The sequence below is a fragment of the Physeter macrocephalus genome, chromosome 17 (genome assembly GCF_002837175.3).
Source record: "Physeter macrocephalus isolate SW-GA chromosome 17, ASM283717v5, whole genome shotgun sequence".
In the NCBI taxonomy this organism is placed as follows: domain Eukaryota; kingdom Metazoa; phylum Chordata; class Mammalia; order Artiodactyla; family Physeteridae; genus Physeter; species Physeter macrocephalus.
The window spans coordinates 37,132,617-37,160,548 of NC_041230.1; the positions used below are offsets into that span (position 1 = coordinate 37,132,617).

Consider the following 27,932-nt stretch of genomic DNA (forward strand, 5'->3'; position numbering starts at 1 on the left):
GTTCAGTGAAAAAGTACATATTGCATGTCCACTGAAAGGGCCTAGATGCAACAGCACCCAGTAACATTAAGCATGCCTACAGTCCAGATCTTGGTTTCTAAATACCAATCCCCACTAAAAGAAACCAGGACTCGCTGGGAAAATGGCTGATGCCAGGTCAGAGGCAGGGGAAATGCAAGGTGGGCCTGGAACATCTTTTTGTGCCAGGAAGTAGGGAAATGTTCAAAGAACAATGGGGGCGAGGCAAAAGGACACAGTTCTATCTGTAAGAGTCTAGTATCCAGAAAATATAAAGAACTCTTACAATTATGCAGTAAGACAAATAATTTTAAAGTGGGCAAAGGATATGAATAGACACCTCTCCTAAGAAGCTATGTAAATGGCCAATAACAACATGAAAAGATGCTCAACATCATTAGTCGCTAAGATACCATTTCACTCTCTAGGATAACTATAGTTAAACAAACAAAAAACTCCCAGAAAACAAGTGTTGGCCAAGATATGGAGAAAGAACATTATACATTGCTAGCAGGAACATAAAATGGTTCAGTTGCTATGGAAAAGTTTGGTGATTCTCTGCTAAAATAGAATTATCATATGACCCAGCACTTCCACTTCTAGGTATCTGCCAAAAGAACATATGTTTACACAAAAACTTATATATGAAAGTTCACAGCAGCCTCATTCATAATAACAATTGGAAATAACTCAAATATACATCAACAGATGAATGGATAAACTAAATATGGTTTTCCATGCAGTGGGACATTATTCAGCTACAAAAAGGAATGAAGTACTGACACAATGCTACAACATGGATGAACCTAGAAAACATGCTAAATGAAAGAAGCCAGATACAAAAAGGCCACATATTGTATGATTCCACTTATGTAAAATATCCAGAATAGGCAAATCCATAGATAGAAAGATTTGTGGTTGCTAGGAATGGCGGGAGGGAAGAAATGGGACTAACAGGTATGGAGTTTCTTTTTGGGGTGATGGAAATGTTCTGGAATTTGATGGTGGCCAATGGGTGCACAACAGAGTGAATATACATACTAAAAACTCCTGAAATGAACATTTTAAAATGATGAATTTTATATTGTGAATTGCATCTCAATAAAAGGGAAAAAAAGGGGCTTCCCTGGTGGCGCAGTGGTTGAGAATCTGCCTGCCAATGCAGGGGACACGGGTTCGAGCCCTGGTCTGGGAGGATCCCACATGCCGCGGAGCAACTAGGCCCGTGAGCCACAACTACTGAGCCTGCGCGTCTGGAGCCTGTGCTCCGCAACGAGAGGCTGCGATAGTGAGAGGCCCGTGCACCGCGATGAAGAGTGGCCCCCGCTTGCCGCAACTAGAGAAAGCCCTTGCACAGAAACGAAGACCCAACACAGCCAAAAATAAATAAATAAATAAATAAATAATAAAAATAAAGGAATTCCCTTAAAAAAAATTTTTTTTTAAAAAAGGGAAAAAAAGGACACAACTGGTTGAAGAGGTTCCCACTCATCAAATCTGGAGCATTGTGAGCATCAAAAAGAATGAGTTATTAGATTGTAACACTTTGAATTAAAAAAACAAAACTGTAAATTCATAGTGAAAACAACTACCCAAAAAGGGTAGAGGAAAGAAAACTCTTCTTTATAGATGAATGCCAGCTAATACATGTAGGGGAATGATGGGATAAGAAGATTACCATTTAAGAACTCCTAATGTGGTAACTGATTTAGGTAAGATCATCAGTGGATGTTATAAATGATGTGTAAAAGGTGGCTGAAATCCAACATCTTCAATGGTATCACCCCACTTTGATAGATATGGGGGACACTACCTTAAACAAGGCATCGAACCCAGCATCACCAATACAGGGACAACCTGATGTGCAATACTGGAACATACACAATCTCACTTATAGTATTCTTACAAAAAATGTTTAACCTAAATGAAATCATGAGGAAACAATAAGACAAATCCAGATCATGGGATATTCTGTAAGACAACTGGCCTGGACTCAGCTAACATATTTAGGAGTGAAATGCCCTGGTGTATAGAACTTATTTTAAATGACTCAGGGGGAAAAAAGTATATGTGTGTATTGAGACAGATATAGGGAAGGAGGGAGGGAGGAAGAGAGGGACAGAGAAAGCAAATATGGCAAAAAGTTAATAACTGGTGAATCTATGTAAAAGAACATGGGTATTCAATATATTCCTCTTCCAACTTTTCTGTAGGTTTACAATTTTTCAAAATAAAAAGTTGAGGAGAAAATCTGTGTAATACATCAGCTTTAAAGAACAGAAAATTCAACATGCTTAAAGTGTAATAATCAGAAACACAATTCATCTCTAATATAAAGTGTCCGATTTTCTTAAACATACTTTACTGTTGCCCATTTCAGCAGGTGAGAAGCATTATGGTACAGATGCTCTGAAATTCCTCTATGAATCCTTAAGGCTTCTAAATTAGTTAAGTGAAAATTTCTTAGCCCAATTCAGATAGTCAAAAACTTATCTAATAGACAAGAAAATATGTTGGACAACTCACACCCCTTGCACTTTACGTACAGCCTGGAACTCCACATATATCAAAATATGGTTTTAAAATATTCTTTAACAGAATTTCTGATAATTTCAAATGAGAGAGGTATACATTTTTAGCTACATGCTAGATACCTTATATGCCTAGCAGACAATTCAGTGTATCTCCAGTGGGATGATTTATCATAAAGAAAGTCACCAAAAATTGTAAGCAGTCTGGATTCGTGTTTATTGAAGCCAGTAATTAGAGACATCTTCTTTTCCAGCACTAGAAAGCAAGGTTCCACATGACTGCATACTGCATCTGGATAGAGCCACACCCCTGGACTAAGGCTGGTGGGGGAATAATCTGCAGTCCTAATTTTAAGTTAAAAACACCAATAAACCTAGTATAGAGACAACAGTGAACTTTCACTTACAGCATCAACATTGTTAAGGTCATGATGTACAGAGCAGTCACTTTCAACTTTGTTAAACTAATAAAACACATCTTCAGTTTAAATACTGGTTTAAAAATGCCAATCCAAAAAAAAAAAAAGTGCAAACAAAATTAAATAATTCTAGCAGCATACCCGTTGCATTTTTAGGAAAGACCAATTCATGGCCTTTATCGTGGCCATATCTTCAAGGTTGGGCTTATTTCTTTGATTTTTCCATTTTAAAGACAAACAGTAGATGTAACCACTACAATGTACATAAATAGTCATAAAATTATCTTTAACAGTCTACCATACAAGTGTATTCTGCAAATGAAATGAATTTTACTTTAAAAAGTAAAGGCTGTTTATTGTTTGGCCTTTGGTTCCAATGCACGAAAATCCCAAAATAACAAAAAATATGCTCCCTCCTCCCACCCCCCTAAAAAGAACCCTGCAGCTCCCCAAAGTTGGTAGACTTTGGCAACCACTGAGCACATGACACTATACATCAGTTTCTTCTGATCCTAGGAGTATCCACTTGTTATGAGAATCTAAAGTGATCTCCAAGAAACCTTCCTTCACAAGACAGGTGTCTTAGCATTTCTTCGGTTTTAGTATTTTATATTGACACAAAAAGTGCTTATCAGTTTAAATGATAAAAAATAAACAAAGAGTAAAGTTTTGCATTAAAATTTAAAATCACACTGTATCCCTCTTAGGCATGTGCCGTTCGAAGAATTCTTTATTTCTGAGGTCACTCATTTTGTGCCCCCGCCCCTGCCAGCTGCTATGGAGGGATTAAGTGACCCCATCATTCGTGTGGCCACAAGCTGTTTGGCATCTATTGGTCATTATACCACAACCATCATTCCAAGTCAGTTTACTGTCATTACCTGGAAAATCTGGTAACTGGAAGCCATTAATACATTAAAAAAAAAAAAAAACTGAATTAAAAAGGGGGGGAAAAAGTGTATTTTCAACAATAAGACTGGCACAAGAAACACATTTTTATGTTTGTCAGAAAGGCAAGTAAATACTCAGCTTTCTCCTTAACAGTGTTCAGACCTTTACAGAAAAGCAACTCAAGACAGTCTTAGAGTCTTGTTATATAACATACGATATTAAGTTATGCCCAGTATGGTTAGTGGTCAGTCAAATCTGGTATGTAACAGTAATGACATTAGGGAAGTTATGCTTAGACACAGTACAACAAACATTCATATAAAAAAAGTAAATTCCACATAAGTGAACTGTAGTTTTTCCCTTGATTTGACAACAAATGTTTTATACATTAAATTAATGGTAGTGTTTGCATTTCAATGTTCTGTGTCATGTATAAAATTAAAAGTGCCATTTTAAATCCAGAGAAGTCACTTCCAGGATGATGGTGTGACATGACAATGTGCACGAATTTGCCCTAAATGGAGACACCTGAAACACTTATTGCCATAAGAAAAAAATGCTAGTTTATGAAAAACATAAAACAAGAGAAATTTCCATTTTCAATATAAAACATTCACACTTATTTGTCCATCTAATAGCACTGATCAGACCAGGGAGCTAGGACAAAACCCTTTTGCATCAGTGGAACTCCACCAAGGTTTCCAATGACCATAAGGCAGGGACTGGTGTAAGCCAATTAATTGGAGTGTATTTACATTAAAAACCTCCTTCAAACTTTCTGTAGCACACTGCATTATGGTAAAACGAGAGGTTGGTCAACCATTCTCTACTAGTAGGCCAGCCTGTGGTAGTTAAAAAAAAAATTTTTTTAAAAACAAAGCAGAAGCTATTTAGAAAACACAATTCAAAGTAAACTAATTTTGTAACTGCTGACTTTAAACATACCCCACAGTGACTGCCCCACGATGCACAGGCGTGGAGCCCAACACCTCCCACGAGGACATGGCCTGGGCTAAGCACGTGAGTCCTGGGCAGCTGCCATCTTCCCCACACCCATACCGGCTCCACATGACTCAGGCATCCCCACACTTAAAACATCTTTCATTAAGTTGAAGATGCATTCAGAACAAGTCCAATTCCCATTTTGCTTAGTGTTTAGTTTGGAAATGCTTCTGATTTTAAGTCTTAAAAATGATTATTTGACTTCTACTGAACACACAGTATTTACTAACACTGCTCACCTCCTCCTCCTCCACTTCCTGCAACATTCAGCTTCCCTACCAACACTTCTCTCATTCCTCCTTTCAGTCTTTCTCTTTCCTGGACTTTCTGCTACTTAATCTGCTTCCCAAGAACAAGTGAATCTGTTAACATGCAACTGGTCAGACTAGCCACCATCTGATCAATGACTTCCTGGTCTCATTGGCTCCACCCTGAAAGTAAGTGGGCCCTCTTTCTCTCCATCTACCTTCCCCTCCCCAAAAAGCCCAGCTGCACCTGCTGCCCATGAGAGAGCCACATGCCTGAGAGTCCAAGGGTTATCCTTCACAAAGGGGTCTGACACATAACCTTCCTAAAGGTGCATTTCACACTCGGACAAGCCAATGAAGTTTTTGTTTTTTTTTTTTTTTTTTAAGTTCATCTCCCCTGCCCCAAAAAACTGATAGCATGTGCCATATCAGAAAAATCCTGGTCTTAGAGCAGATCAATATAGTTATTTGGTCATTTTACATATGCATTTTTTAAGGAGGATCAGGCTTCATTTTCTGTTGAAGAGTTTGTTACCATGCAGTCTGGTTTTCGAGTCATTCTATCCAGTTCTTCCTGAACATTTGTCAACACAGTCTTTTGTCCTTTAAAGAAAAAAGAAAAAGCAACAGTGATGAGAGCAGAAAAAAATTTTTTTTTAAAGGAACATTTAAAATTATACAGATTTCTATAATCATTTTTGGTGATAATAACTCCAATAAGAATGAGGAAAGTCTTTTTTCATTGCAATGGTTATAAGGAGACAGACTCTAATTCAGCCCTTCTTAATTCCAAATGCCACAGGTCTGGGCTCCCCGACTACATTACTGCCCCCTGCCTGGGGATGCCTTTGTGCCAAACACAAAAGCCTTTCTGAAAACCCTCTCACCCCTATGCACTCTCATCACCATCTTCCTAGAGGAGGTATTTGAGTTTCTGGCATGCAGCAAACGACTTCCTGTGCCTCAAACAGAACAGGTATTTATGTTTTGTTACTAATTACAACTGACTCACATGGATATCCTGGAAACACCATATTTCAGTAAGAATATAAGACTAAGGTTGGCCATTCTGATACAGCACAAAGTTGGTGCACATATTTTTTGTTGTTGAACACTAACTGGGGCCTAGAAGTGACCCCTATTTCCTCCCAGGGAATACCAGTTTATAGCCTGGGCCACCAGATCAGACAGACTCTGAGTCTCCAAGATCTCCAGAGCACCTGAAGGCACAGGCTGATCTGAGGATGGAGTGATTTCTTGAGGGTTTCCTTTGATTGGAAAACACCAATTAAGGAAAATACTGTATTAATATTCCTTATAGCCAATGGAAAATTAAAACCCTTTGGAAATGGCCTCAAGCTTTCTGGGAAAATTTGTAATTCCCAAGGAACCTGGTTCTTTTGTTTCAGAGACCTCCAAGACATAGACTTTGCCCTACGTGCCCATACGGAAGAACAGATGGGTGGGCTGTCACAGAGATGTCTATGTGTGACAAGGGTGGGGAGCTTCATGGAGGAGAAAATGACGACCCTCCAGTGAGACAGTGAGGGTTCACAGGCAGCTGATGGCAAGACTGGAGGCAGGAGAGTGAGCAAAATCCTTATAAAGCAACACAGAAAATTAAAGACTAAATAAAATGTCAATGGTACACTCTAGACCATGACTTCCAACGGACAGAATTCTACACCCAGGCCATGTACTGGGTTGACCAAAAAGTTTGTTATGTAAGATGTTACAGAAAAACCCGAACGAACTTTTTGGCCAGCCCAATATTTAGGATCTACCTCAACTCACCCAACAGTCAGTTCTTGAGAACCTGAATATACATAAATCCCACCTTAAATGTACCAAGAAACAAACATGGTAATAAGGTAATCCTACTGTAAAGTATACTGCTCAGTATAAGGTAGAAATCTGTTCAGAACATCAAGGGGTCTGCAGGTCACTGAAAGCAGACACTCCCGTCCACCAACCCACCTTCCAGCACTCCTCAATCACAAGGGTCCTAAGTCTTTGGGGGCCCTTCAGTACCTGACTTCTTGGCTGTGCCCTGCACCCCACCAGCACCAGGACTTCCAGGAGAGCCTGTTTTTTTACTCAACAGACTATTGAAGAAGCTGGCCAACACCCCTTCACTTGCTGCATTATCTAAGGAAACATTAAGAAAAAAAGCATCACACAAACTGAATGACTCAATTAAACAGCAACAAACTATTTTTCAGCTTGGAATTATCCATTTGTGGTTATGATCTTCCTAGGATACTGAGCAGATTCATTCACTATGATGCCTATGCCTTATACATTGCCACTGCTAAGGCTGATTATATGTTAGCATAATTAATAAATGGAAACCTGTTTAGATTTCCCACCTGTTCAGAGGCATAATAGATAACCTGTGCTCCACATCATCTCCGTCCATGAGGCAGTGTTTTTCAAAGTTTTATAAGCCCGTAACGTTCCAAAGCTGCTGTGAAAAGCTCTCATTCAGAATAGAAAACAGTTATCGAACATGCAAGAATTAAATATAATTTGAGGGTTTTACTGCAGCCAACATCTTGGGGTATTATTAAGTCACTGGGGTAAGGGCTACTTAAACTAGTAAGTAACTGACCTTGACAAAACAAGTGACAATTCATAAATGGTAATAATATAAACCTAATAAGCAACAAAACCGAGAACTCAAAATATACATTTTAAAGTGACTTCTTATGCTGTATTCTTCTCTGAATATAGAGAGGCCTAACCAAGGTCTTAAACGAAGCCAGGTGCAAGGGCCACCAATTCCAACAAAGGAACAAGCCTTGGTCTCTGCCAACCATGAACTCCCTCTCTCTCAGAAAGAGGAAGTGGAAAGCAGCCCTTCTTGGGAAAGAAAACAGCTCAGCTGCCTTGAGTCTCCACCTTCCAAACCCAGCTATTCAGCCCCTAAAGTAGGAATGAGGCCTAGGACTAAACCACTCTCCAAAGAGACAGGATACATACTTTTGATGTTTGGGTCCGGCTTCTTTACTGACGTGCCTGGGGAGGCACTAGGCACGCTGGCTGGCCCTCCCCGGCCCTGGGTTCTTGGAGAGCCAGAGGGTCCTCTTGCAGGGGATTCCTAAGTCCAAAACCAGCCCAAGTCACATACAGGCATAAAAATAACAGAAAATACATATTCCAAAAATGAAGACATACTTCTGCAGGGTATTTTTCACAGTCTAGGCACAGTCTAGGGAGAAGGGTGGCAGGAATGGGAGTTTGTGCCCAGCTCAGTCCCTTTTTTAGATCCCAATTTCTTCTGAGAGAAGAGATACCAAGATAACAAAACCTGTTCACTAATTCCCAGACCTGTATTGCTTCATCAGACGTTTTCTGAGTTCCTACCATGTTCCTGGCCCTGGGCTTTTAGGGGGACCAAATTCCCTTTGAATATACAAAAGCTCACACAAATGTAAGCTCTCACAAATAATGGTATAGTTTGAAGACATGACATTGGACCTTGACCCTCTGTTTAGTTTAAGGTACTCACGGAGGCTCTCGTGGGTGTGGCTGGCTGCTTGGCAAGGAGTGACTGCAAAGAGAGGGACACACCGACCATTAACCAAGGCCTGCAGAGTGCACTGAAGGTCTGGAGAAACACTTCCAAGTATTCCACTAGAGGGCACCATTAACAACAACCAAGTCAGAGGTTCTACACTATAAATGCAAAATATTTAAATTGAGCAATTTGGTATATGGTGAACAAAAAATACTCCCAGTAACCACTTTTGAAGCAAGGAGAGCACAAAAGGGAGGAAAAGTTGGCAAAAAAACCATCAACGCCTCCTGCTGACCTGCCTGCATCATCAGGCAAACCCGTGATGTGTCTAACAACACTCTCAGTGAAACAGAAAGGTGGGACTGGGTCTGCATTCTGAACTGTCAGCTTGGGTTTACATCCTCACCTACAAAATGTGTGTATCAGCTCACCTGCCTTCACGCACAGGGCTGTGTGGGGCTATGTGAACTAATGGAAGTAAGGTCAGGGCGTTTGGTAAACTGTCAACATGGGAAATACTATGCCAGAAAATCTACATTTGCAGACAGAACAGGTACTTAATAAGATACTAAGCCTATCACTGTAGGAGAATCTGCAAGGCAGGAAGGGGATCCTCTGAGGGGCCCCCCTACCCTGTACCAATCCTAGAAATGGGAGAGAACAAGAACTGGTAGCAACCCCTTTGTCCCTGCAAGCTCTTTGTGATACCCCCGCCTCTTGCCAGGGAGCTGGTTTCATTCGTCAGAAGGCCTCTGCTCTGGCCTCACTGGTCTTCTTACCTGTTGCTTCATTAGGAACACCTGCTCATCCTCCGCTGCCAACTCTTTGTCGTGGACCAGCTGTGAAGTGAAGTGACACACTCATTCATGGTCACAGACAAGAACACCCCCAACTACTTGTCAAAATTTATGCTGAAAGGAGAATCTTGTGCTCATGTCTCAACACGGGTTTGGGGAGTCCCTGTGGAGACTGCAGAGGTCAAGTCTTTCTAGCCTGGCAAAGACCCTGTTCCAAGACCAGCCTTGGCATATGGCCAAATGACATTTTTAAGTCTGGCAGGTTCTAAACAATACCTCCCAGATCCGGGTCTGCAGGCGATCACAGGAGCAAGTGGGACCTACTAACAGTAATCCAGAGGCAGCAGTGGCAGTCAATCACTCATGCTGTGCCACCCAGAGCCAATTACATAACACGACTTCACCTAAAAACTTTTTTTAAAAGGCCCTTGGATTATTTTTTTTTACCCCCCCAAATGGTTCAATGTGTAAGACTTGTATCTTTATAAGTTTCTTTTCCCATGAAAAAAACCTACAACTATTTCTTTTTTTTTTTTTTGGCGGGGGTGCCGCCCTGCGCAGCTTGTGGGATCTCAGTTCCCCGACCAGGGATCGAACCCAGTCCCTCGGCAGTGAAAGCGCAGAGTCCCAACCACTGGGCCGCTGGGGAATTCCCCACCTGCAATTCTTAAAGTGATTGATTTGGGTACCTTTCTCACAGGAGGTTTCACAATAAAGTCTTCATATGCATCTTCTGGCTTCACAGTTGTGAAATTTTCATGTAAAATAGCTATTTTCTTTTCATTGTCCCAGCCTGCAGGTCTAAAGGCAAAGATACAGAGACTGACTTGCTTTTCCTGGGACTGCCTTATGGAATACTCAGCACACTCCAAGTTAGAGAGGACTCCCGGCTGAGATCCTTTCCCACAAGTTCTGGTCTGCAGCTGATGGGCCAGCTTGTAGCTTTTGGCAGACAAGCCAATATTCACTGCAAGTGTAGTCCATCAGCTCAACCTCACAGGTCCTGCTTCGTACTGAGTTCATGAGGCCCAAGGCCTAAGGAGCCAAAGCGAGATCTTACTGACTATACATGCTGACCCACGGGAAGTGTTCAGAGCTTTTCCGCAACTCTGCCGAGAAGAACAAGCACACAATGGGGCCCTGTCTGACAGAGTGGAGAATACAGAGCAACACATAGGACAGAGCTCAGGATAGGGCTGTTTCTCTGGGCTTTGGTATGAAGACACCCCTGTGAGCTGTTTCTCTGAGAACTCTTCTTTCTGACAACAGTTTTCTTATGGATTGGTTAATTTTACTGATGTGTGAATAGGTACCCTGGAGCCAAGGGGAGTAGCAGGACCTGCACTATCCTGGGCCTCAAAACAGAGGGACACAAGGAGTTCTTGAGGATCCTATGTGGGTGCTGCCCAGCTTGACATCACAGGGCAGGATGGCACCCAGGTTCCATTAAGTTAAGCTGCAGCCTAGGGTAAGGAACAATTGTAAAATGCCCTACACGACATACTTTTATCTAGAAGCTCTAAAAGATGGCAACTGATTGTTCCCACAGGCTTCTCATTCTCCATCTAACTCCTGCTCCACAGCTCTATAACCGAGAAGGTGCTTAGCCAGGGCTCTCCACCCCAATGGCTCTGACGACTTCACCGGCTCCCCAGCAGGCAACTACCAACAGGACCAAAGGTGCAAAGGGACAGAGCATGACCAAGATACTGCCATGACCCGTGTCACCTTCAGAAGCTCTGAGCTTCTTCTCCACTCCGGACCAGCCCTGAACACATCCAGTCTCCCTGATCCTCCTTCTCCTCAGGATCACAAGTGATTTGGGTACTGACTGACTCCAAAAGCATACCACTCACTGAGAGCTTGTGGCTTTGGTGCTGGCCTGACTGCTCTAGACAATGATTCTCTAAAATCAGTCTAAGTCTCTATGTCTGCTGTCTGGGAAGAGCCCAAGCGAGGCTCTCCCTAAATGTTGAGGAGGCAGCCTATTCGGTCCCGAGAGCTCTCGGCTTTCACACCTTCAGTCTTCTCCCAGACTCTCCCACCTTTCCACTCCTTCTGGTTTGCCTGGCACGCACCACTCACCCTCCCAGCATCACTCCTCTGCTCTCCCTGCCACACTGCCTCTACTACCCCAGTACTGCCCTACCCCTCCTCGGCTGTGTGTGTCCCTTAAAGTGCCATGTGCAGGGACCATATCTCATTCATTTCTGCCCTCAGCATAGAACCTGGTCTCCGAGGAAGTGCTCAGTATTTGCTGAACGAACTGTAATTCTTTCTTAAGAGGATATCTAAGCCTAAAAACATGATACTAGCACAAGTCCTCTCAGAGACCACACCTTCAACATTTACTTATGCATGCACAACACCCACCATTCTCCACTGAGAGAATGACACAAATTAGGACTAACAGGTACCCAAGTCTCTGCCCAGGACAATCAGCCCCAGTGGCTCCTCAAATGTGAAACACCGGAAACACAACAGGCATTCAGTACAGCCAAAGCCCAAGCTGATGGGGCGCGAGGGAGGGCATAGGCAGTCATCCCTGCCAATGGATACCAATAAACCAGATGCTTCAACAGAAAACGTTCAGGATCCTCAAAGCGCCAATTCCCTATACTGCAACTCCCTCACTCAGCCGGTATTCTACCAGAGTTGACAGTAAGTGGCAAAAATGTTTTAGCAACTTGCTCTCAATGAAGAAAGGCAGCACCCCTAACCTCACTCCACCCAGTTCCCTCAGACAGGAAGCAGAATGGCAAGGAATCTGGAAAAGAGCAGAGATGGAAAGGTGGGTGTATATATCCCCTATGAGGTCCAACTCCAAGCACTTTGCCCCAATGTAGTAGAAAGCTGGCCGTATAAGAGAGAGACAGAGCCATCTTACTTGGAAGGATAAAATGTAAAGAGCAAATAAATGTACCAGGAAGAGAAGCATTTGAAAGCATCACCTATAAAGAACTCACATAAAAACTGCTTCCTTTTCCACAACTAAGGCAGGCGTGGTAAAGTGGAAACCATATGTTTTATGAACAATGTACTTATACAACAAGTCGAGGTTTTTCTCTTCCTTCACTGATGTGTAAATCAAGGCCGCTCCATCTAATCAATCTGCTTAAGGAAAACCAATTCACTGCAAGAGGAGACAAAAGCAAATACATACAAGCACAATCCTCAAAGTACTAGTCACAGGATACTCAGTTTTTGATCAACACACGATTAATAGAAAGCGTTAAAATTTTAAGAACTAAAAAGGTAACGGTAGCAGAAGAAGCAGGTCAAAAGCATAAAGCATGTTGATAATAGCGGGCCACGTAGTTCATTTTTGAACATGTAAACTGTTGTCCTCTGACCCATCAGGTTGCGTCCCAAGCAGTCAACTTAATGGTTCTGAGGGTAGCCCAGGAAAACCCTCAGCATATCCAAGGTACACAGATTCTTTCCTAGACAGATGCCCACATGTGATCAAGTTGGTCATTAAGCATACAAGAGTTGGGTACCTACATGTTATTGGCACCCTCCACTGAGCTGGATAATCTTAAGAGCCCAAAGGAAGTAGTGGAACCCACCCTTACCCTCCCCCACCCAGGATGTGGGATGATGGCACCAACTGCTATTAGATTTTTACAGAAACAAGACTCAGAAGTCTGCTGACACAGCATCTCTCTCACGGACAGCACAAAACATAAACATAAACGAAACCCTGTAGCAGCCCAAACACTATCATGTTGGGTAATTAACCTTTTCTATAAAAAAAGCAAAGTTTAAAAAGATTTCCAAGATATAAAAATAATTTGCAATAAAATTATCACATATCAGCTTTCCTCTTAATACAAAAGCCTATCAAATGTACACCATTAAAAATAAAAAGTAATCAAAAATAGGCACAAATTATTAAGTCTCAAATTCCAACACAGTAAACTTTTAGAAAGTAAAATAATGTTATACCATGGGTCCCCAACCGCAGGCCCACAGACTGGTATTGGTCCTTGGCCTGTTAGGAACTGGGCCGCAAAGCAGGAGGTGAGCGGTGGGCAAGCGAGTGAAGCTTCATCTGCCGCTCCCCATCGCTCGCATTACTGCCTGAATCCTCCCCTGCCCACTGTGGTCCGTGCAAAAACTGTCTTCCACGAAACCCGTCCCTCGTGCCCAAAAGGTTGGGGACCGCTGATGTATACAATTTCACCCTGGCAAAAGACTATTCTGGATTCAATAGGTACTTTATCTCTTTGAAGATGCCCCATTTGGAGGAAGCCTGGATTAGCACACACAGAGGGGAGCCTGTGCCCCTGGGCCCCAACACAGCGCCCCAAGGATACACTGGAGGCAGAACCTCCGTAGGTGTGACTGGATGAAGTCAAAGTGCTCGTCCCTGTAATCATGCTCCTTCTCCAGGACACTCACCGCATCACACTGCAGGTAAGATAGAAAGAGAAAGGAGTCATCTTTTTGCCTCTCTGCCTGCTAAGGATGGGAACACTGTCTTTGTCAGTAATAAAGTATCACAGCTTCAAAGAAGGCCGCCATGGGACTTCCCTGGTGGTGCCATGGTTAAGACTCCGCGCTCCCAATGCAGGGGGCCTGGGTTCAATCCCTGGTCAGGGAAATAGACTGTACATCCATGCTGCAACTAAGAGTTCGCATGCCACAACTAAGGAGCCCACCAACCACAACTAAGATCCAGTGCAACCAAAAGAAATTAATTAATTATTTTTTTTTTTTTTTTTTTTTTTTTTTGTGGTATGCGGGCCTCCCTCTGCTGTGGCCCCTCCCGTTGCGGGGCACAGGCTCCGGACGCGCAGGCCCAGCGGCCATGGCCCACGGGCCCAGCCGCTCCGCGGCATGTGGGATCCTCCCAGACCGGGGCGCGAACCCGGTTCCCCTGCATCGGCAGGCGGACGCGCAACCACTGCGCCACCAGGGAAGCCCAATTTTTTTTTTTTAAAAGAAGGCAGCCACAGCCCAAAGTCCAAGCGTTAATTAAATAAATAGATAAGAGTGAAAAGCAACTGCAGATTCTTCTTTCATCCTGGGCCTCGGTTTCCACATCTATAAAGCAGGGATATGACAACCTCGATCACCTCACAGTTGCTCTAAGAATCAAACAAGGTCACATCAGGAAACAGGCCCACTGGACATGGCTGTGCACTGCACACTCCACAGGGTTCCATTCTCACAGAATATGATGTGAATGGCACATGCTGCAGTTGGGCAACCTAGCGGCTCTGACTAGGATCAAAGAACTTTTGAAACCCCTCATTTTTTTGTTTGTTCTTTACTGGATTTTTTTTCTTAATGCATTTTATTTATTTATTTGCTGCACTGCCAAACCCAGCCAAGCCCTGGCACACACCTTTGTGCACACCACCAACACTGGGATCCCCAGGTTATGAGTCAGCACGTTGTCACCAAGAGGCAGGGCAACATTTTCTTCATCAGGACCTGAGGTCAGAGGCCCTCTTCTCTGTGGGGAACCTTGACAACCTTCCTCAGGCTCAACATAGTCTTGAAAATCTTTCACAACTACAGGTGAAAAAGAATAAGAAAATTACACACACACACACAATAAAAAACGCACATGCCAGCTTCAGAAAAGTGAAGCAGGTAGTAATAAGCACAAAACATAAAGAGTTGTGACAAACTTCCCAACTGCATCTGACTTAACTGCAATATTAGGGATTTAGGGGTGGTGATACAAATTCCCAATTCTGACATTTTCAGTCAGTCTGAGCAGTATAACTTCAGAGCAGTAAAGATATTCCCCTGGTCATCTTTAATTGCATCTAACTCTTAAGAATTAAACAGGTTTTTAAAAACTCCTAAGGCTTCAATAGTTCCTATTATGAAAAACAAAACACTTTTTGGGGGGCCATGCTGCAAGGCTTGCAGGATCTTAGTCCCGCTACCAGGGATTGAACCCAGGCCATGGCAGTGAAAGAGCCAAGTCCTAACCACTGGACCACCAGGGAATTCCCAACACTTTTCCTATATATTTTACATTTTCAAAATATTAGGATAGTTGAACTGTGTTACTTCAACAGACGCGACCACTAGAATAGGTTACAACTTATAAAACTCCTCAGAGTTCTCATTAGAACCACCTGAATTACCAAGAACATGCTGTTTCCATACAGCTGAGGTGCGTCCGTGCTAAAGAGCGAGGCTGGACTTGCCAGCACCATCTGCATCTCCTCATCATCCTCACTCTTGGGGACTCAGTTTCATCTTTAGGAGATCCTGAGTCACATGTGTCACGGACCTGTTCCTGCCTAACACAAGAAGGGGTGAGTGATACAACATCTACTTCTTGGCACTATTTTGGCCATGGGTGCAACCCCACAGGAGGGCCTTCAAGCTGGGAGTGGTCCATGGTCTTGTTTAACGCAAGTGAACACAAAGTCCACAGACCTGCACCTTTTCCTGGGTGCTTCAAGGTTACATGTCAGGCCAGAGAACAAGGACATGATGATTAAAGCTACTTCGAGTCGGCAGCTCTACTCTTCTACACACAACATGACTAAAGGACCAAAAGGACTTTTACTCTCATCCACAACATGCTGAGAAAACACAGACAACTAGATTAAAGAGAAACTAGAGAAAAGTGCATGTACTCTTCTTCATCCACAGAACAGGTTTCGAGTATTTTAAAACAGTGAGTCCTAATTTACAAAGATTTTAGATTATTGCTATATAAGCTTCTGGAATTATCTGGGAGCACAATGTCTTTCATATAATACTGGGAAAAAACCACTGCCTAAACCCTAAAGCACAGATATAACATTTCATCTTTACAACTTCTCTTTAATTAAGCTCATTCATGTAATTTCATTGCCAATATAAATAATCGACTCATGGGACATCCCTGGCAGTCCAGTGGTTAAGACTTCACGCTTCCAATGCAGGGGGCGCGGGTTCAATCCCTGGTCGAGGAACTAGGATCCTGCATGCCGCGTGGCCAAAAACAAACAAACAAAACACACGAAAAGGGCTTCCCTGGTGGCGCAGTGGTTGAGAGTCCGCCTGCTGATGCAGGGGACACGGGTTCGTGCCCTGGTCTGGGAAGATCCCACGTGCCGTGGAGCGGCTGGGCCCGTGAGCCATGGCCGCTGAGACTGCGCGTCCGGAGCCTGTGCTCCGCAACGGCAGAGGCCACAACAGTGAGAGGCCCGCGTACCCCAAAAAAACCAAAAACAAAACAAAACAAAAAAACACACAAACACAATCTACTCAAGAGATTTTTTTTTTTTTTTTTTTACCATGAGTGCAGTTTATTTCTTCAGATTCAATAAATGAATACTCAAGAGATCTTTACTGGGCTTCCCTGGTGGCTCAGTGGTTGAGAATCTGCCTGCCAATGCAGGGGACACAGGTTCGAGCCCTGGTCTGGGAAGATTCCACATGCCGCGGAGCAACTAAGCCAAAAACAAAACAAAACAAAAAAACACACAAACACAATCTACTCAAGAGATTTTTTTTTTTTTTTTTTTACCATGAGTGCAGTTTATTTCTTCAGATTCAATAAATGAATACTCAAGAGATCTTTACTGGGCTTCCCTGGTGGCTCAGTGGTTGAGAATCTGCCTGCCAATGCAGGGGACACAGGTTCGAGCCCTGGTCTGGGGAGATTCCACATGCCGCGGAGCAACTAAGCCCGTGCGCCACAGCTACTGAGCCTGCACGTCTGGAGCCTGTGCTCCGCAACAAGAGAAGGCCGCAACAGTGAGAGGCCTGCGCACCGTGATGAAGAGTGGTCCCCGCTCGCTGCAACTAGAGAAAAGCCCTTGCACAGAAACGAAGACCCAACACGGCCAAAAATAAATAAATATATTATTTTTTTAAAAAAAAGAGATCTTTACTGCATTGCATTTTGGACAAAAACAGAGAAGGGTTTTCTGATGACTGTTGAAGGCTCTTAAGAAATCAAAGGCTCCCACATTTTCTTTCTTTTTTTTTTTTTTAAATCTGCTTTACTTTAGCTTTATGGAGCCAAGATTGACACACAACAAACTGCGCATGTTTACAATGTAAATATGATTTTTTTTTTTTTTTTTTTTGGCATGCCTCACGGCTTGCAGGATCTTAGCTCTCCAACCAGGGATTGAATCCAGGCCACGGCAGTGAGAACCTTGAATCCTAACCACTAGGCCACCAGGGAACTCCCTAAATTTGGTATTTTTGACATATGAATACACCCATGAGTCAGTACCACAATCAAGACAGTGCATTTATCTATCACCCCCAGAAGTTTCCTTGTACCTTTTGGTCATCTATCTTCCCCACCTCTCCTCAACACCATCCCTAACCCCACTGATCTGCTTTTTTTTTTTCAATACAGATTAGTTTGCATTTTCTAGAGTTATAAATGTAATTTATATGTATGTAATTACATTTACATATGTAATTACATTTATAATATAAATATAATTGAGAATCTGTACTCTTTTTAGTCTTCCCACATTTTCTCTTTAAAAGCATTTTAACAAATCTTCAAGTCAATGAAAAATACAATGGCTTAACTGTCTGGGTATCTATCTATAATTGTCCAAGGCAATATCTATAATTGCCCAAGGTCACATGAGGCACTCAACCAGGCTTCCAATACAGTGAGCATGGCAGAGTCTGGAACAGGTTACAGGTAAGCTAAGTGACTGTGGGAAGGAAGGCACGGGTGGGGCAGCTCCAGCAGTCTGCTCCACAAACCTCCACTACCCAGCATGCTGTATAAACTCTGCTGTATTCTACATAGGCCATGATATGAAAATGGTTGGGAAACCCTGGGCTAGGCTATTCATTCTCTGAAGGAATGACTTAATTACGGCTATCCAAAAACAGTAGGAAATGCACATGTGTTTTTAATAACTCAGCATTTTAGAAAATAAGTTGGAAGGCAGAGCAAATATTCATAACGGAGGTGGTGAAAAGGAATGATAAAAACATAGTGAGGACTGTGTAATTTGGATAATAAAATGTGCATTTCCCTTAGGGTACACACATACCACAGTATTAGCAGTTTCTCTCTAGGTGGTGGGATGGCCAGTATTTCACAGCAGGGGCCATCAGCCCACCAGGGGCTCCCCTTTAGCATCAGACGGGAGTGGCTATAGGAAGGAGACTGCAGAGCGCCGCCTCTTTCTCTTCTTTTTCCTCCTACCTCATTGATCACCCGTTGGTTCCACAGTTCTGAGAAGACCCAAGAGACTGTACCTAATCTTTTTCCTCTACTTGATAAGCAAGTGAAGCCCCAGACACAAAGCAGGAAAGACAAGACTAACCTACACACAAGCACCACCTTCTGGCAGCTTTAGGGGTTGCTCTGCCCTCCCCCTCAGACAAACCCTGCAGCCAAGCAGCTGCCACAGATTCAGGGCCATTGAGGAACCTAATCCGGAAAGAGACTGGCTGGCCATAGAGCAGCTTTCCAAACTCAGCAGATTGGAGACTGGTGTTGGATCAGAAAGCAGGTTGGGTGGCAGCCCTTTGCTCATTCAATACAATACCTAGAGTCCAATTAATCTGGAAAGTGGGAGTCCTCTAAGCAAGAGGATGGCCAACCACTTTATTAAAATGTAACCTAAAACTAGCACTAACAAAGGCACTCCTTCAACAGGTAACAGAAAGGCGTGAGTACCATTCCAAACACCTCAGAGGAAAGGTGGTGAACACAAGAGAGGCTCTCAGAAGGTTAACCAGAGTCATGAGGCATGTATTTGGTTCCAGCAATCGCTAGCTGCCCTCCAGTGTCCTCTCTTCTTCCTCCTTACAACCAAACCGAGCACTGATGCTCAGAACACACGGCCACACAGACTACATTTCCTTAGGAAATGTCTCCTTAGGAAGACAGCAGGCACACACCCTTCAGCCCTTCTTTGCTTTTCCTCCATCCTGCTGCCTGCAACACAGATGTGAAGGCTGGAGATCTGGTTGCCAAGAGGAAGAGAACCACACCCTAAAGATGACAAAGCAGTAAGCACAAAGGAGCCAGGGTCCTTGACTTGTCTTCCTCAAGATGCTTTCCAGGCCTGAACTACCTCTGGATTTCATTCACAGGAGAGAGAAATAAAACCCAGTCTTGTTTAGGCCACTGTTATTTTGGGTTTGTGTCACATGCAGCTCAATCTAATCCTAAGCAACACAGACATCAATGACTAAGACCACAAAATAAATTCAGTGTGTCATGGGAGCACAAGCTCCCCAGGAGCGGGCACCTTGTCTGCTGTATGTATCCCCAATGCCTTGAACAGACCTGGCACCAGGCAGACAGTCTCCCTATCTGGGAAAGGAAAATATCCTTGGCTCAATCTCTTCCTTTTTTTCTGTTTTAACAAATCTTTACAAGGTTATAACGCTAAGAAAACAGGTTCAGAAACTGAAATCTCCTGTGCATTAACCCACTAGTCTGGGTACGATGGTAAATGCGCAGTGAAAGGAGAACAGCTCTTCAGGCTCTGAACTATTCTCAGAAGTTGTCTTTAGGGTCTCTATTTCAGGGGAAAAATAGGCTTTATCTAGAAAGGTCAGTGTTTGAGGACAGATGCGCTGAGCTGCATAACAATCACTGCAGCACACGTGGGTGTCCCAGGAAACACACATGCACACAGCAAACTAAAGAATTATATGTTAAACTCCCTGTTTTAGCTAATGTAGTCAGGAGCAAGTGAAGTTATGACAGGAAGACACATAGCAAGAAATTTGATTTGTAAAGCACATCAAAATTTCTGAACCCTTCTGCCAGTAAGTTTGAAGATCCTGTGTGCCATGCTCCAGAAGCCCTCATTAATTCACTAAAGGGAATGATGTCATCCCGTGGAAATAAGCCAGGCTAAGCCAAGACTGCCCTGGCCAAGACAGCACTGCTGCTGCCACAGCTCCAGCCCCTGCCCCTCCCATTTCCCTGGCAAGTGAACAGAAGCTGATGTAACTGCACAGAAGCAACGAAAAGGAAAAACAAGCTTCTGAACCACATTAAGGAAAAACAAAACAAAACAAAAAGAACTTCCTTTAAAGTTCTCTGTTCTCAAAAGGGCTTGGATGCCCTGAGTCTTAAAATATCCTTTCATTTTAATGAAGAAAAAAAAAAAAAAAAGAATTTCTTATTTCTAACTAAAATCATATTTGCTGGATCCCCAAAGGAACTAAGGTAGGAACTGAAAGATTTATCTTTTGTGGGTCTTCCTTTAAACTTGTCAACAAGAGGGTCCACAGGACCTCAATGGAATCCCAGGGAAATGGACTCAAGCTGCAGAGATCCCAGTAAATCTCTACACCCACTGATACTAACTCAGCAGACCACGAGTTAACAGAACAGCAAAAAGACTCACAGAACTGATCATATAACCCTTATAACCCATTATAATCCTTATTATAAAAGAGAACCAACGAAAATAAGAAGGAATACTGATTTATTTTCTTCAACTGTGACAGCTAAGATAAAGACTGCTTTGAAGACTTTTTGACTACTGAATCTACAAAAGCAAATCTGAAATAAATGGTGCAAACAAAACACAATCACTCTGTAAGGGAAGCTTTGCAGCCTCTTGACACTGTGAAAAGGAAGGTGGCTGGAACCATCCAAAGAGACGACGAGTGAATTTTCCAGTTAAGAAAATCCTGTTTTACTTACACTTCCGTTCCAGCTCCCTCATTTCTTCTGGTGGAATTTTCATTTTATCAATGTGCTCACGTAAAACACTAGCCCATTTCTGTAGAGATTCCATCATAGTCCAAGGCCTAGACATGTCTGCAACAAAAATCACCAGGGTCTCCGGCAAGAATTCAGCAGAAACTGCAAATTTCAGCAGGCCTTTGTGATACAAGTCTCCATCCAGAATCCACACATTGCAGCGTGTGTGATCTAAGAAAAGAAGTGAAGCTAAGTTACTGACAATGACCATCAGCACAGCTTGAAGAGCCACATAAGGAAGAACTTAAAGGTGACAGCCACAGAATTCCACACAGAACAGAGACAGAAATCCTAACCAGAAAAGGGTCCAAGTGCTCAGTGGACAGCAACTCTTCATCAAGGTGCCTTGTGAACTGTCTAAACTATAAAATTTTTTAACAACCATAATATACTGTGTCCACATCCAAAAAGATTCCAGCAATGTCTGAGGAGTAAAGAGTGAAGGACATTTTAGCTTTCAATAAGAATCAAAAGACCCTAATAAAAGCTACAAATGTTCCCTGGACGACTGTGCCATAGTCTAAATAATCCATTCTTCTAAGATATCAGCAATCTGTGAGGCAGCAAGCTGTGCTGAAGAGCCTGTGGTTAAACAAGCTCTTCTTGTGTCAGTCACACTAAACAGTGTGCTTACATACCACAAAGGGTGCCAAAGAGACAGGACCTTTGTATTTAAATGCCAAGATAAACTCATTACTTATATAAACTGAGATATGAATTACGGGGTGCCTGATAATATTAAGGAATTACACTTATTTTTGATATGATTATGTTTTTAAAAATCCTAATCTTTTAGACATACGTATGAAAGTAGTTACAGATAAAAAGATATAATGTCTGAAATTTGCTTTAATAATCCAATGTGGAGTGAAAAGAGAAGAGGGTGAGAGTACAGCTGAAATAAAATTGACCAAGAACTTGTAACCTGAAGGCAGGTGACAGATATATTGGGGTTCATCAAAATAGTCTACGCTTTTATGTAGTTTTGTTTTCCACAGTAAAGTTAAAAACATATACAGACAAATGTGCAAGTGCTGACATTTAATGAAGCATGTGATTCTAAAATTATATCTGGATGATCAAACTGTAGAAGATAGTTCTCCAAATTAATAATATACTTTTTAAAAAATTTCAGACATCTTTTTGAGAATTTTTTTTAATAAAAGCACCATGAGGGAGAAATCCTACTATCAAAAATATCATTTCGGGCTTCCCTGGTGGCGCAGTGGTTGCGCGTCCGCCTGCCGATGCAGGCGAACCGGGTTCGCGCCCCAGTCCGGGAAGATCCCACGTGCTGCGGAGCGGCTGGGCCTGTGAGCCATGGCCGCTGAGCCTGCGCGTCCGGAGCCTGTGCTCCGCAACGGGAGAGGCCGCAGCAGAGGGAGGCCCGCGTACCACAAAAAAAAAAAAAAATATCATTTCATTAACTTCTTCCCCAATAAATTGCAACTTACCCTTTAAAAACCTGTCTTCTGTTAGCTACCTTTTTTTGGGTATAATCAATTCACTAACATGCTGTGAAAAATTTTATATTCATGACTTTATTTCAACAGTACAACAAAGGTATCTACAGCTAGCTATATTTTCAAAACTCTAATGCATTTCAGATAGCGGTTTTGACTTGGATTCTACAAATGCCTTCAAAAATACTACACTGTTGGGACTTCCATGTCAGTCCAGTGGTTAAGACTGTGCTCCCAACGCAGGGGACACGGGTTCGATCTCTGGTTGGGGAACTAAGCTCCTGCATGCACAACGTGGCCAAAAAACAAACAAACAAACTGCACTGTACCTGAAGTCTACAGATTTTAATGTCTGCCCCTCACCAGACATGGTTCTTTTTTTAGCCTTTCTTCCCACTGCCCACGACATATAACTCAGCCATGTGCATGGAGATTACACAGACCACATGTGGCATTAAATGGATGCCTCCAACCCTTAAAGCAGAGGTCCTTTGACATGCCATGTCCTACCACAAAACAAGGACAAGCCAGAACCTATTTTCTCTACCTGGGTGATTGCCTGCAAAATGTATATTTATAACCTAGTCACACCACACAATAAAAAATACTGGGGCTAAAAGATGTTTAATTAACCACAGGCAAGGGCAACTCTTTCATCAAAGAGGAACTTACAGTAGGCAGCTTAAAAAAATCCCATAAATGCAGAGATCAAAGTTTTTAAGGCAACCTTAAGGAATCTGAAATAAAAATTAACATGTATTTTAACTCAAAGGTAAATGAATATAGTTACTTTGATGCTTAGCATGAAATATGTTTATGCCCCTTTGAAACAAGCAGCTATAGCAATGTCAGAGTATCTACACCATGTTTCGTATGCTTTCAAAAGGGTACTAGACCTACCACCTGTCTCAAGCACCCAGCTACACTTGACACATGCCACCTCTCATTCTGTCAACCTACAAATTGGAAATGAGGTGCAGAGTGGTTAAGTCAGTCACAACTAGTGACTACCGGAGTGGATTCTGAACCAGTTCTGCCTGGCTCCAAAGCCCAAGTTCTTTCCACAATAATCATCAAAGACAGGAAGCAAAACACTCAGACATATGAGGCCCCCTAGCCCAGCTCAGTGACCCCTGAGTCCCAACCCTACCTACACAAACTCCGGTGGGCCTAGGTGGGCACTGGAAAGCCTCTGCTCTCCTTACACAAGGAGAGCCCTTAGCACCAGGTCTACCTCCTACCTTTCTTCCACATCCTTCAGAGAATGTTCAGTATAGCAAAGGAAGCCAGGGAAGAAGGAGCAGGAATAAAATCTTGGGGTTCTAAGATGACTACTAAGTTAAGATTAAAGGGTTTTTCCCCTCTATTTAAATGATTCTTGGAGCTCAAAGAATTAAGGCGCAAGGAAAGACCTGGGTTCAGCTTCTTCGGGGGACCAGAGGTGGTGGGATTTGCCCCCTTATATAATCACTCCTACATCATGGTCCTTACTGTATAAATGGGTAAACACAATTTTATGAAAGTAATTTAATGACGATATTTCATCCTTAGGTTACACGGTAACTTTTCTACAAATAAAAAAACCTAGGCATTAATAATTATTTATTTTAGAGCCATTCAAGTCCTAACATGAAGCATAAAAGTTTACAAAGGAGGTATTACTGACAAGTGGTAACCAAAAACCATTATTCCAATCCAACTCACAATCATACTTGTCACAATTTTAAATGATATCTAATCCTTATAATAGAGCTTACCATGCACTTTTTTTTTTTACCATGCACTTTTAACCATCCCAATTACCCAGAAGGTAGAAAACGATTATTATCCACATTCTAGACATGAGGAATTAAGAGAACATTACTACCTCTGAGCCTCTATTCTCTCCACTGGGGGAAAAAACAAAACAAAACAAAAACCCACAAGCAATCAGCATTTCTACACTGTCACAAAAAGACTCAAAACTCTCTTGTGAATATCTGTTAAGCTTTTATACTCTAAACCACATCAATTTCAGGTTCTCCACTAAAACCAGGCAGAGTAACAATGGTGCCCAGATCAGTCTGCCAAGTGTTTCTCTCACAGAAAAGTCCAAAGCACTTAAAAACTTCTTAGTTTCTTTTTTAAATAAATTTTATATATCTATCTATCTATGGCCGTGTTGGGTCTTCGTTGCTGCACGTGGGCTTTCTCTAGTTGTGGCGAGCAGGCGGCTGCTCTTCGTTGTGGTGCACTGGCTTCTCATTGCGGTGGCTTCTCCTGTTGTGGAGCACAGGCTCTAGGCGCTCAGGCTTCAGTAGTTGTGGCACACGGGCTTAGCTGCTCTGCGGCATGTAGGAGCTTCCCGGACCAGGGCTCGAACCCGTGTCCCCTGAGTTGGCAGGTGGATTCTTAACCACTGAGCCACCAGGGAAGTCCAAAAACTTCTCAGTTTCTTACTTTTATGTGCATTTGAAACTTTACCCTCAGTCTCTCCTTTTAAGCAAGGGCTACCCAGAGCAGCAGGTAACAGGCCCATTCCCCATTTTGCTAACATACTCTATAAAGAAAAATAGGTAAAGTCCTACAAAGAGATACACTTCATCTATTCCCCTGTGACTAATTCTTAGACCTAAAGAGAAAACTGAGAATGCCTGGGCATGTTGCAGGAGTGGCAACCGAGGAGTCAGAGACCTGCATGGATCAATGCTTCACTCACCATCTCGGTCCTCGTCGTGGACACTGAGGTAGAGATACTCTAGGCCTCTTCCTTTTTTGCCATGCTCAGCTCCCTGAAGTTTAGTCATGAGCGTTGTTTTACCAGAACCATCTTCACCTATAAGTGATGCACGTAAGAAGACAAAGCGTACCGCTTATTCTAGGCAAGGATGGGGAGTCTGGACATTCACACAAGGAACTTTCATGTAGAGCTTGCTATTGAGGCCTCACCTGTATTCATAAACAAAGCAGGACCTGCTGTAAGAGTGGTCAGGGTGGGGAGAGGTGATAAAGGCGGCAATTTCCGAGATCTAAAATGACAATCTACTGCAGTCATCCTTACCTCACAAGGAAAGGAAGAAGGCAGGTCCGCAGGCCCTACCTATAATTTATAAGACACGCATCTGGAAAAGTGAAAGTAAAAGGTGGGGCTAGTTTCTCACAAAATAAACTTTTACCACAAGGAAAGCAAGAAATCTTCAGAATAGAATTAACCTTAAAGACTAGGGACTCTGAACTAAAAAGTCTGATCCTGCCTCATAATCATAAAGAATGAAGGTGTTATTCACCTTTGATTTTAGTATATTTCTTTTGTAAGCACCCTGAAGGCTAGGAAACTGATGAAAATAATTACAGACCTAAGCAAAACTCTTAAGCACTATCTTAGTAATTACCAAGCGCCTCCTCATCCCCCTCCAGCCAGCTAACAACAAGTCTCCCTCCCCGCAAAAGAAACCTTAAACATCAGAAAGAGTCACCAACAAAAAACACTACTAAGCACCCCTGGGATTTAGTAATATGGAATTACAGAACACGAGAACTGAAAGGCATCCCACAGGTCAAAGTCCCCCTTTCCACCCCCAATGCCACTACCTTACTCTGGCCCTCCACATCCCATCTGGACATGGTGAGCACTCAGCCTGACTTCAGTACCTGCTCATTTTGAGCCACCTGCCACTCTGCTGCCAGCACCCCCTTTCTAAACACAGATCTGGTGCCCTTGATCCCCCAATTCATGAAGACCTCTAACGGTCTTCTGTTACCTGCTGCAGTGGTCATCAACTAAAGACCAGCCACTCCCCTCAAAAACAGTGGGAAAACCACCCTCACAGGGAAAACCTCCCTCCCATGAGAATCAGAGGATGGAGGTAAAATAAAAGGCCCTTGAGAATCGGTGCCTTCAGGAAAAAGCACTGACTCTTCAGCCTTCCACCATCTGCCTCGAACTTACCTCATCAGACACCTTCCACAAGGAGGCTGTGGTAGCTTCCAACCCCCCACCCCCCTCGCCTTGTCACCTCTGTGTTCCTGCAAACACTAACCCTCTGGGCCCCTGCACGTTAACACCTACCCTTCAAAACACCTAACTCCAAACAGCATCAAGCCATATGATGTGCCCCAAATCATCTGTCTATGCCCAACATGGTGTAGTGCAATCACCAACACATCTATCTGTGCCTCACTAAACTGAGATTCTTGTGTAGTGTCTGAGGGATGTCTGTCCCAGTGCCCAACCGACAGTAAACGACCCACTCAACAAATGGGTCTGCTGTATGAATGAACCCAACCAAACTCCCTTACTTGTATGAGGAAAGGAGACCAGAGACGCTGAGGGACCTAACCCAGGTAACCCAGCAGTAAAAGCTAAAATAATGTAGGAAACGTCCCTGGGGAGGAATCCAAGGCCTGCTGTCCTTTGCAGAGCCCCTCCCACCGTGCACCGCTCATCAAGATAGAGAAATGGCTCCTGTGGGATCTCCCCACAGTCCGACGACCCCCAGTCACCTCGTTCGCCCGCCTCCTCCGTGAACCTCATCTACTCCCTCCCCTCTCTACGCCCGCAGTTCGGTAAACTTCGAGGCTATGAGCGCAGGAAGTCAGGGACATTTAAAGCAAAGCTGATGTTGCGGCCAAAAGACTAAGGAATGTGCCGACGAGCCCTTGCCAGCATCTCTGGGCTCTCGACAAGGGGCAACATCCTGACCTCGGCCGTGGTGGACTTGGCCACTCACAGGCTGTCCAGCCAGGGTCTCCAGGGCAGGCGGCAAGAGAGAGGGAAGGTTGGCACCAGTGAGAGGGCGCCCGCCTCGCCCACCCCAGCTCCCCGGGCAACGCCCCGCCACCGGCGCTCACCGAAAACCAGGATGTTCTTGCCGGACGGCAGCTTGGACCTGGCGCGGGTGGACACCTCGCTCAGGATCGAGGACCTGTGGGGACAATGGCACAGCGGTCGGCCCCGGGGCCAGCCTGAACCTGACCGGCCCGCGACGGCCCGTTAGTCTGTCCGACGGTCCGGCCCGGCCGCGCCCTCCCCGGCCCGGCCAGCCCAGCCCGGCCGCCTCGCGGTCTCACCATAGGCTCTGGCCCTCCTCCTCCTCAGTGGTCAGGTCGCCGGCGGCGGCCACCGCGGGCCCGTTAGGGCCCAGCAGCAGCTTCTTCTCCACCCCCACCGGCGCCATCTTGCCAACTGCAGCCACAAAGCGGGCCCTCCCCCGGGCCCGCCGAGGACCCACGAGGACCCCGCCAGCCCGCCCGCGCCTGCCGCACCCCCAGCCGCCCGCCGCGCTCCGCCGGGCCCGCGCCGCCCGCCGAGCTCCGCCGGGCTTGCGATGTCCGCGGGCTCCCGCAGGGTCGTGAGACCAACGCGGAGGCGGGAGGTGGGCGGC

At 43.9% G+C, this 27,932-nt stretch overlaps 2 protein-coding genes across 3 annotated transcripts in view; one reads left to right on the plus strand and one right to left on the minus strand.

The window, feature by feature from the left end:
- LOC102976114 (core-binding factor subunit beta) overlaps positions 1-27,932 on the plus strand; it is a 245,217-nt gene that overhangs the window by 104,371 nt on the left and 112,914 nt on the right. The gene's annotated exons all lie outside the window — the stretch shown is intronic.
- On the minus strand, positions 5,470-27,763 carry DYNC1LI2 (dynein cytoplasmic 1 light intermediate chain 2). Of its 2 annotated transcripts, XM_024124834.3 has the most exons (13): positions 27,619-27,763; positions 27,400-27,473; positions 25,268-25,384; positions 21,047-21,277; positions 14,780-14,949; positions 13,746-13,839; positions 12,393-12,528; positions 10,116-10,227; positions 9,409-9,468; positions 8,621-8,662; positions 8,092-8,209; positions 7,141-7,257; positions 5,470-5,712 (listed from the first exon to the last, which is right to left on the minus strand). In XM_024124834.3, the coding sequence occupies exons 1-13, from the start codon at positions 27,723-27,725 to the stop codon at positions 5,612-5,614; spliced, it is 1,479 nt and encodes a 492-aa protein (XP_023980602.1). In that variant the 5' UTR covers positions 27,726-27,763; the 3' UTR covers positions 5,470-5,611. The 2 variants fall into 2 exon arrangements, with proteins under 2 accessions (XP_023980602.1, XP_023980603.1); XM_024124835.3 differs by lacking the exon at positions 21,047-21,277.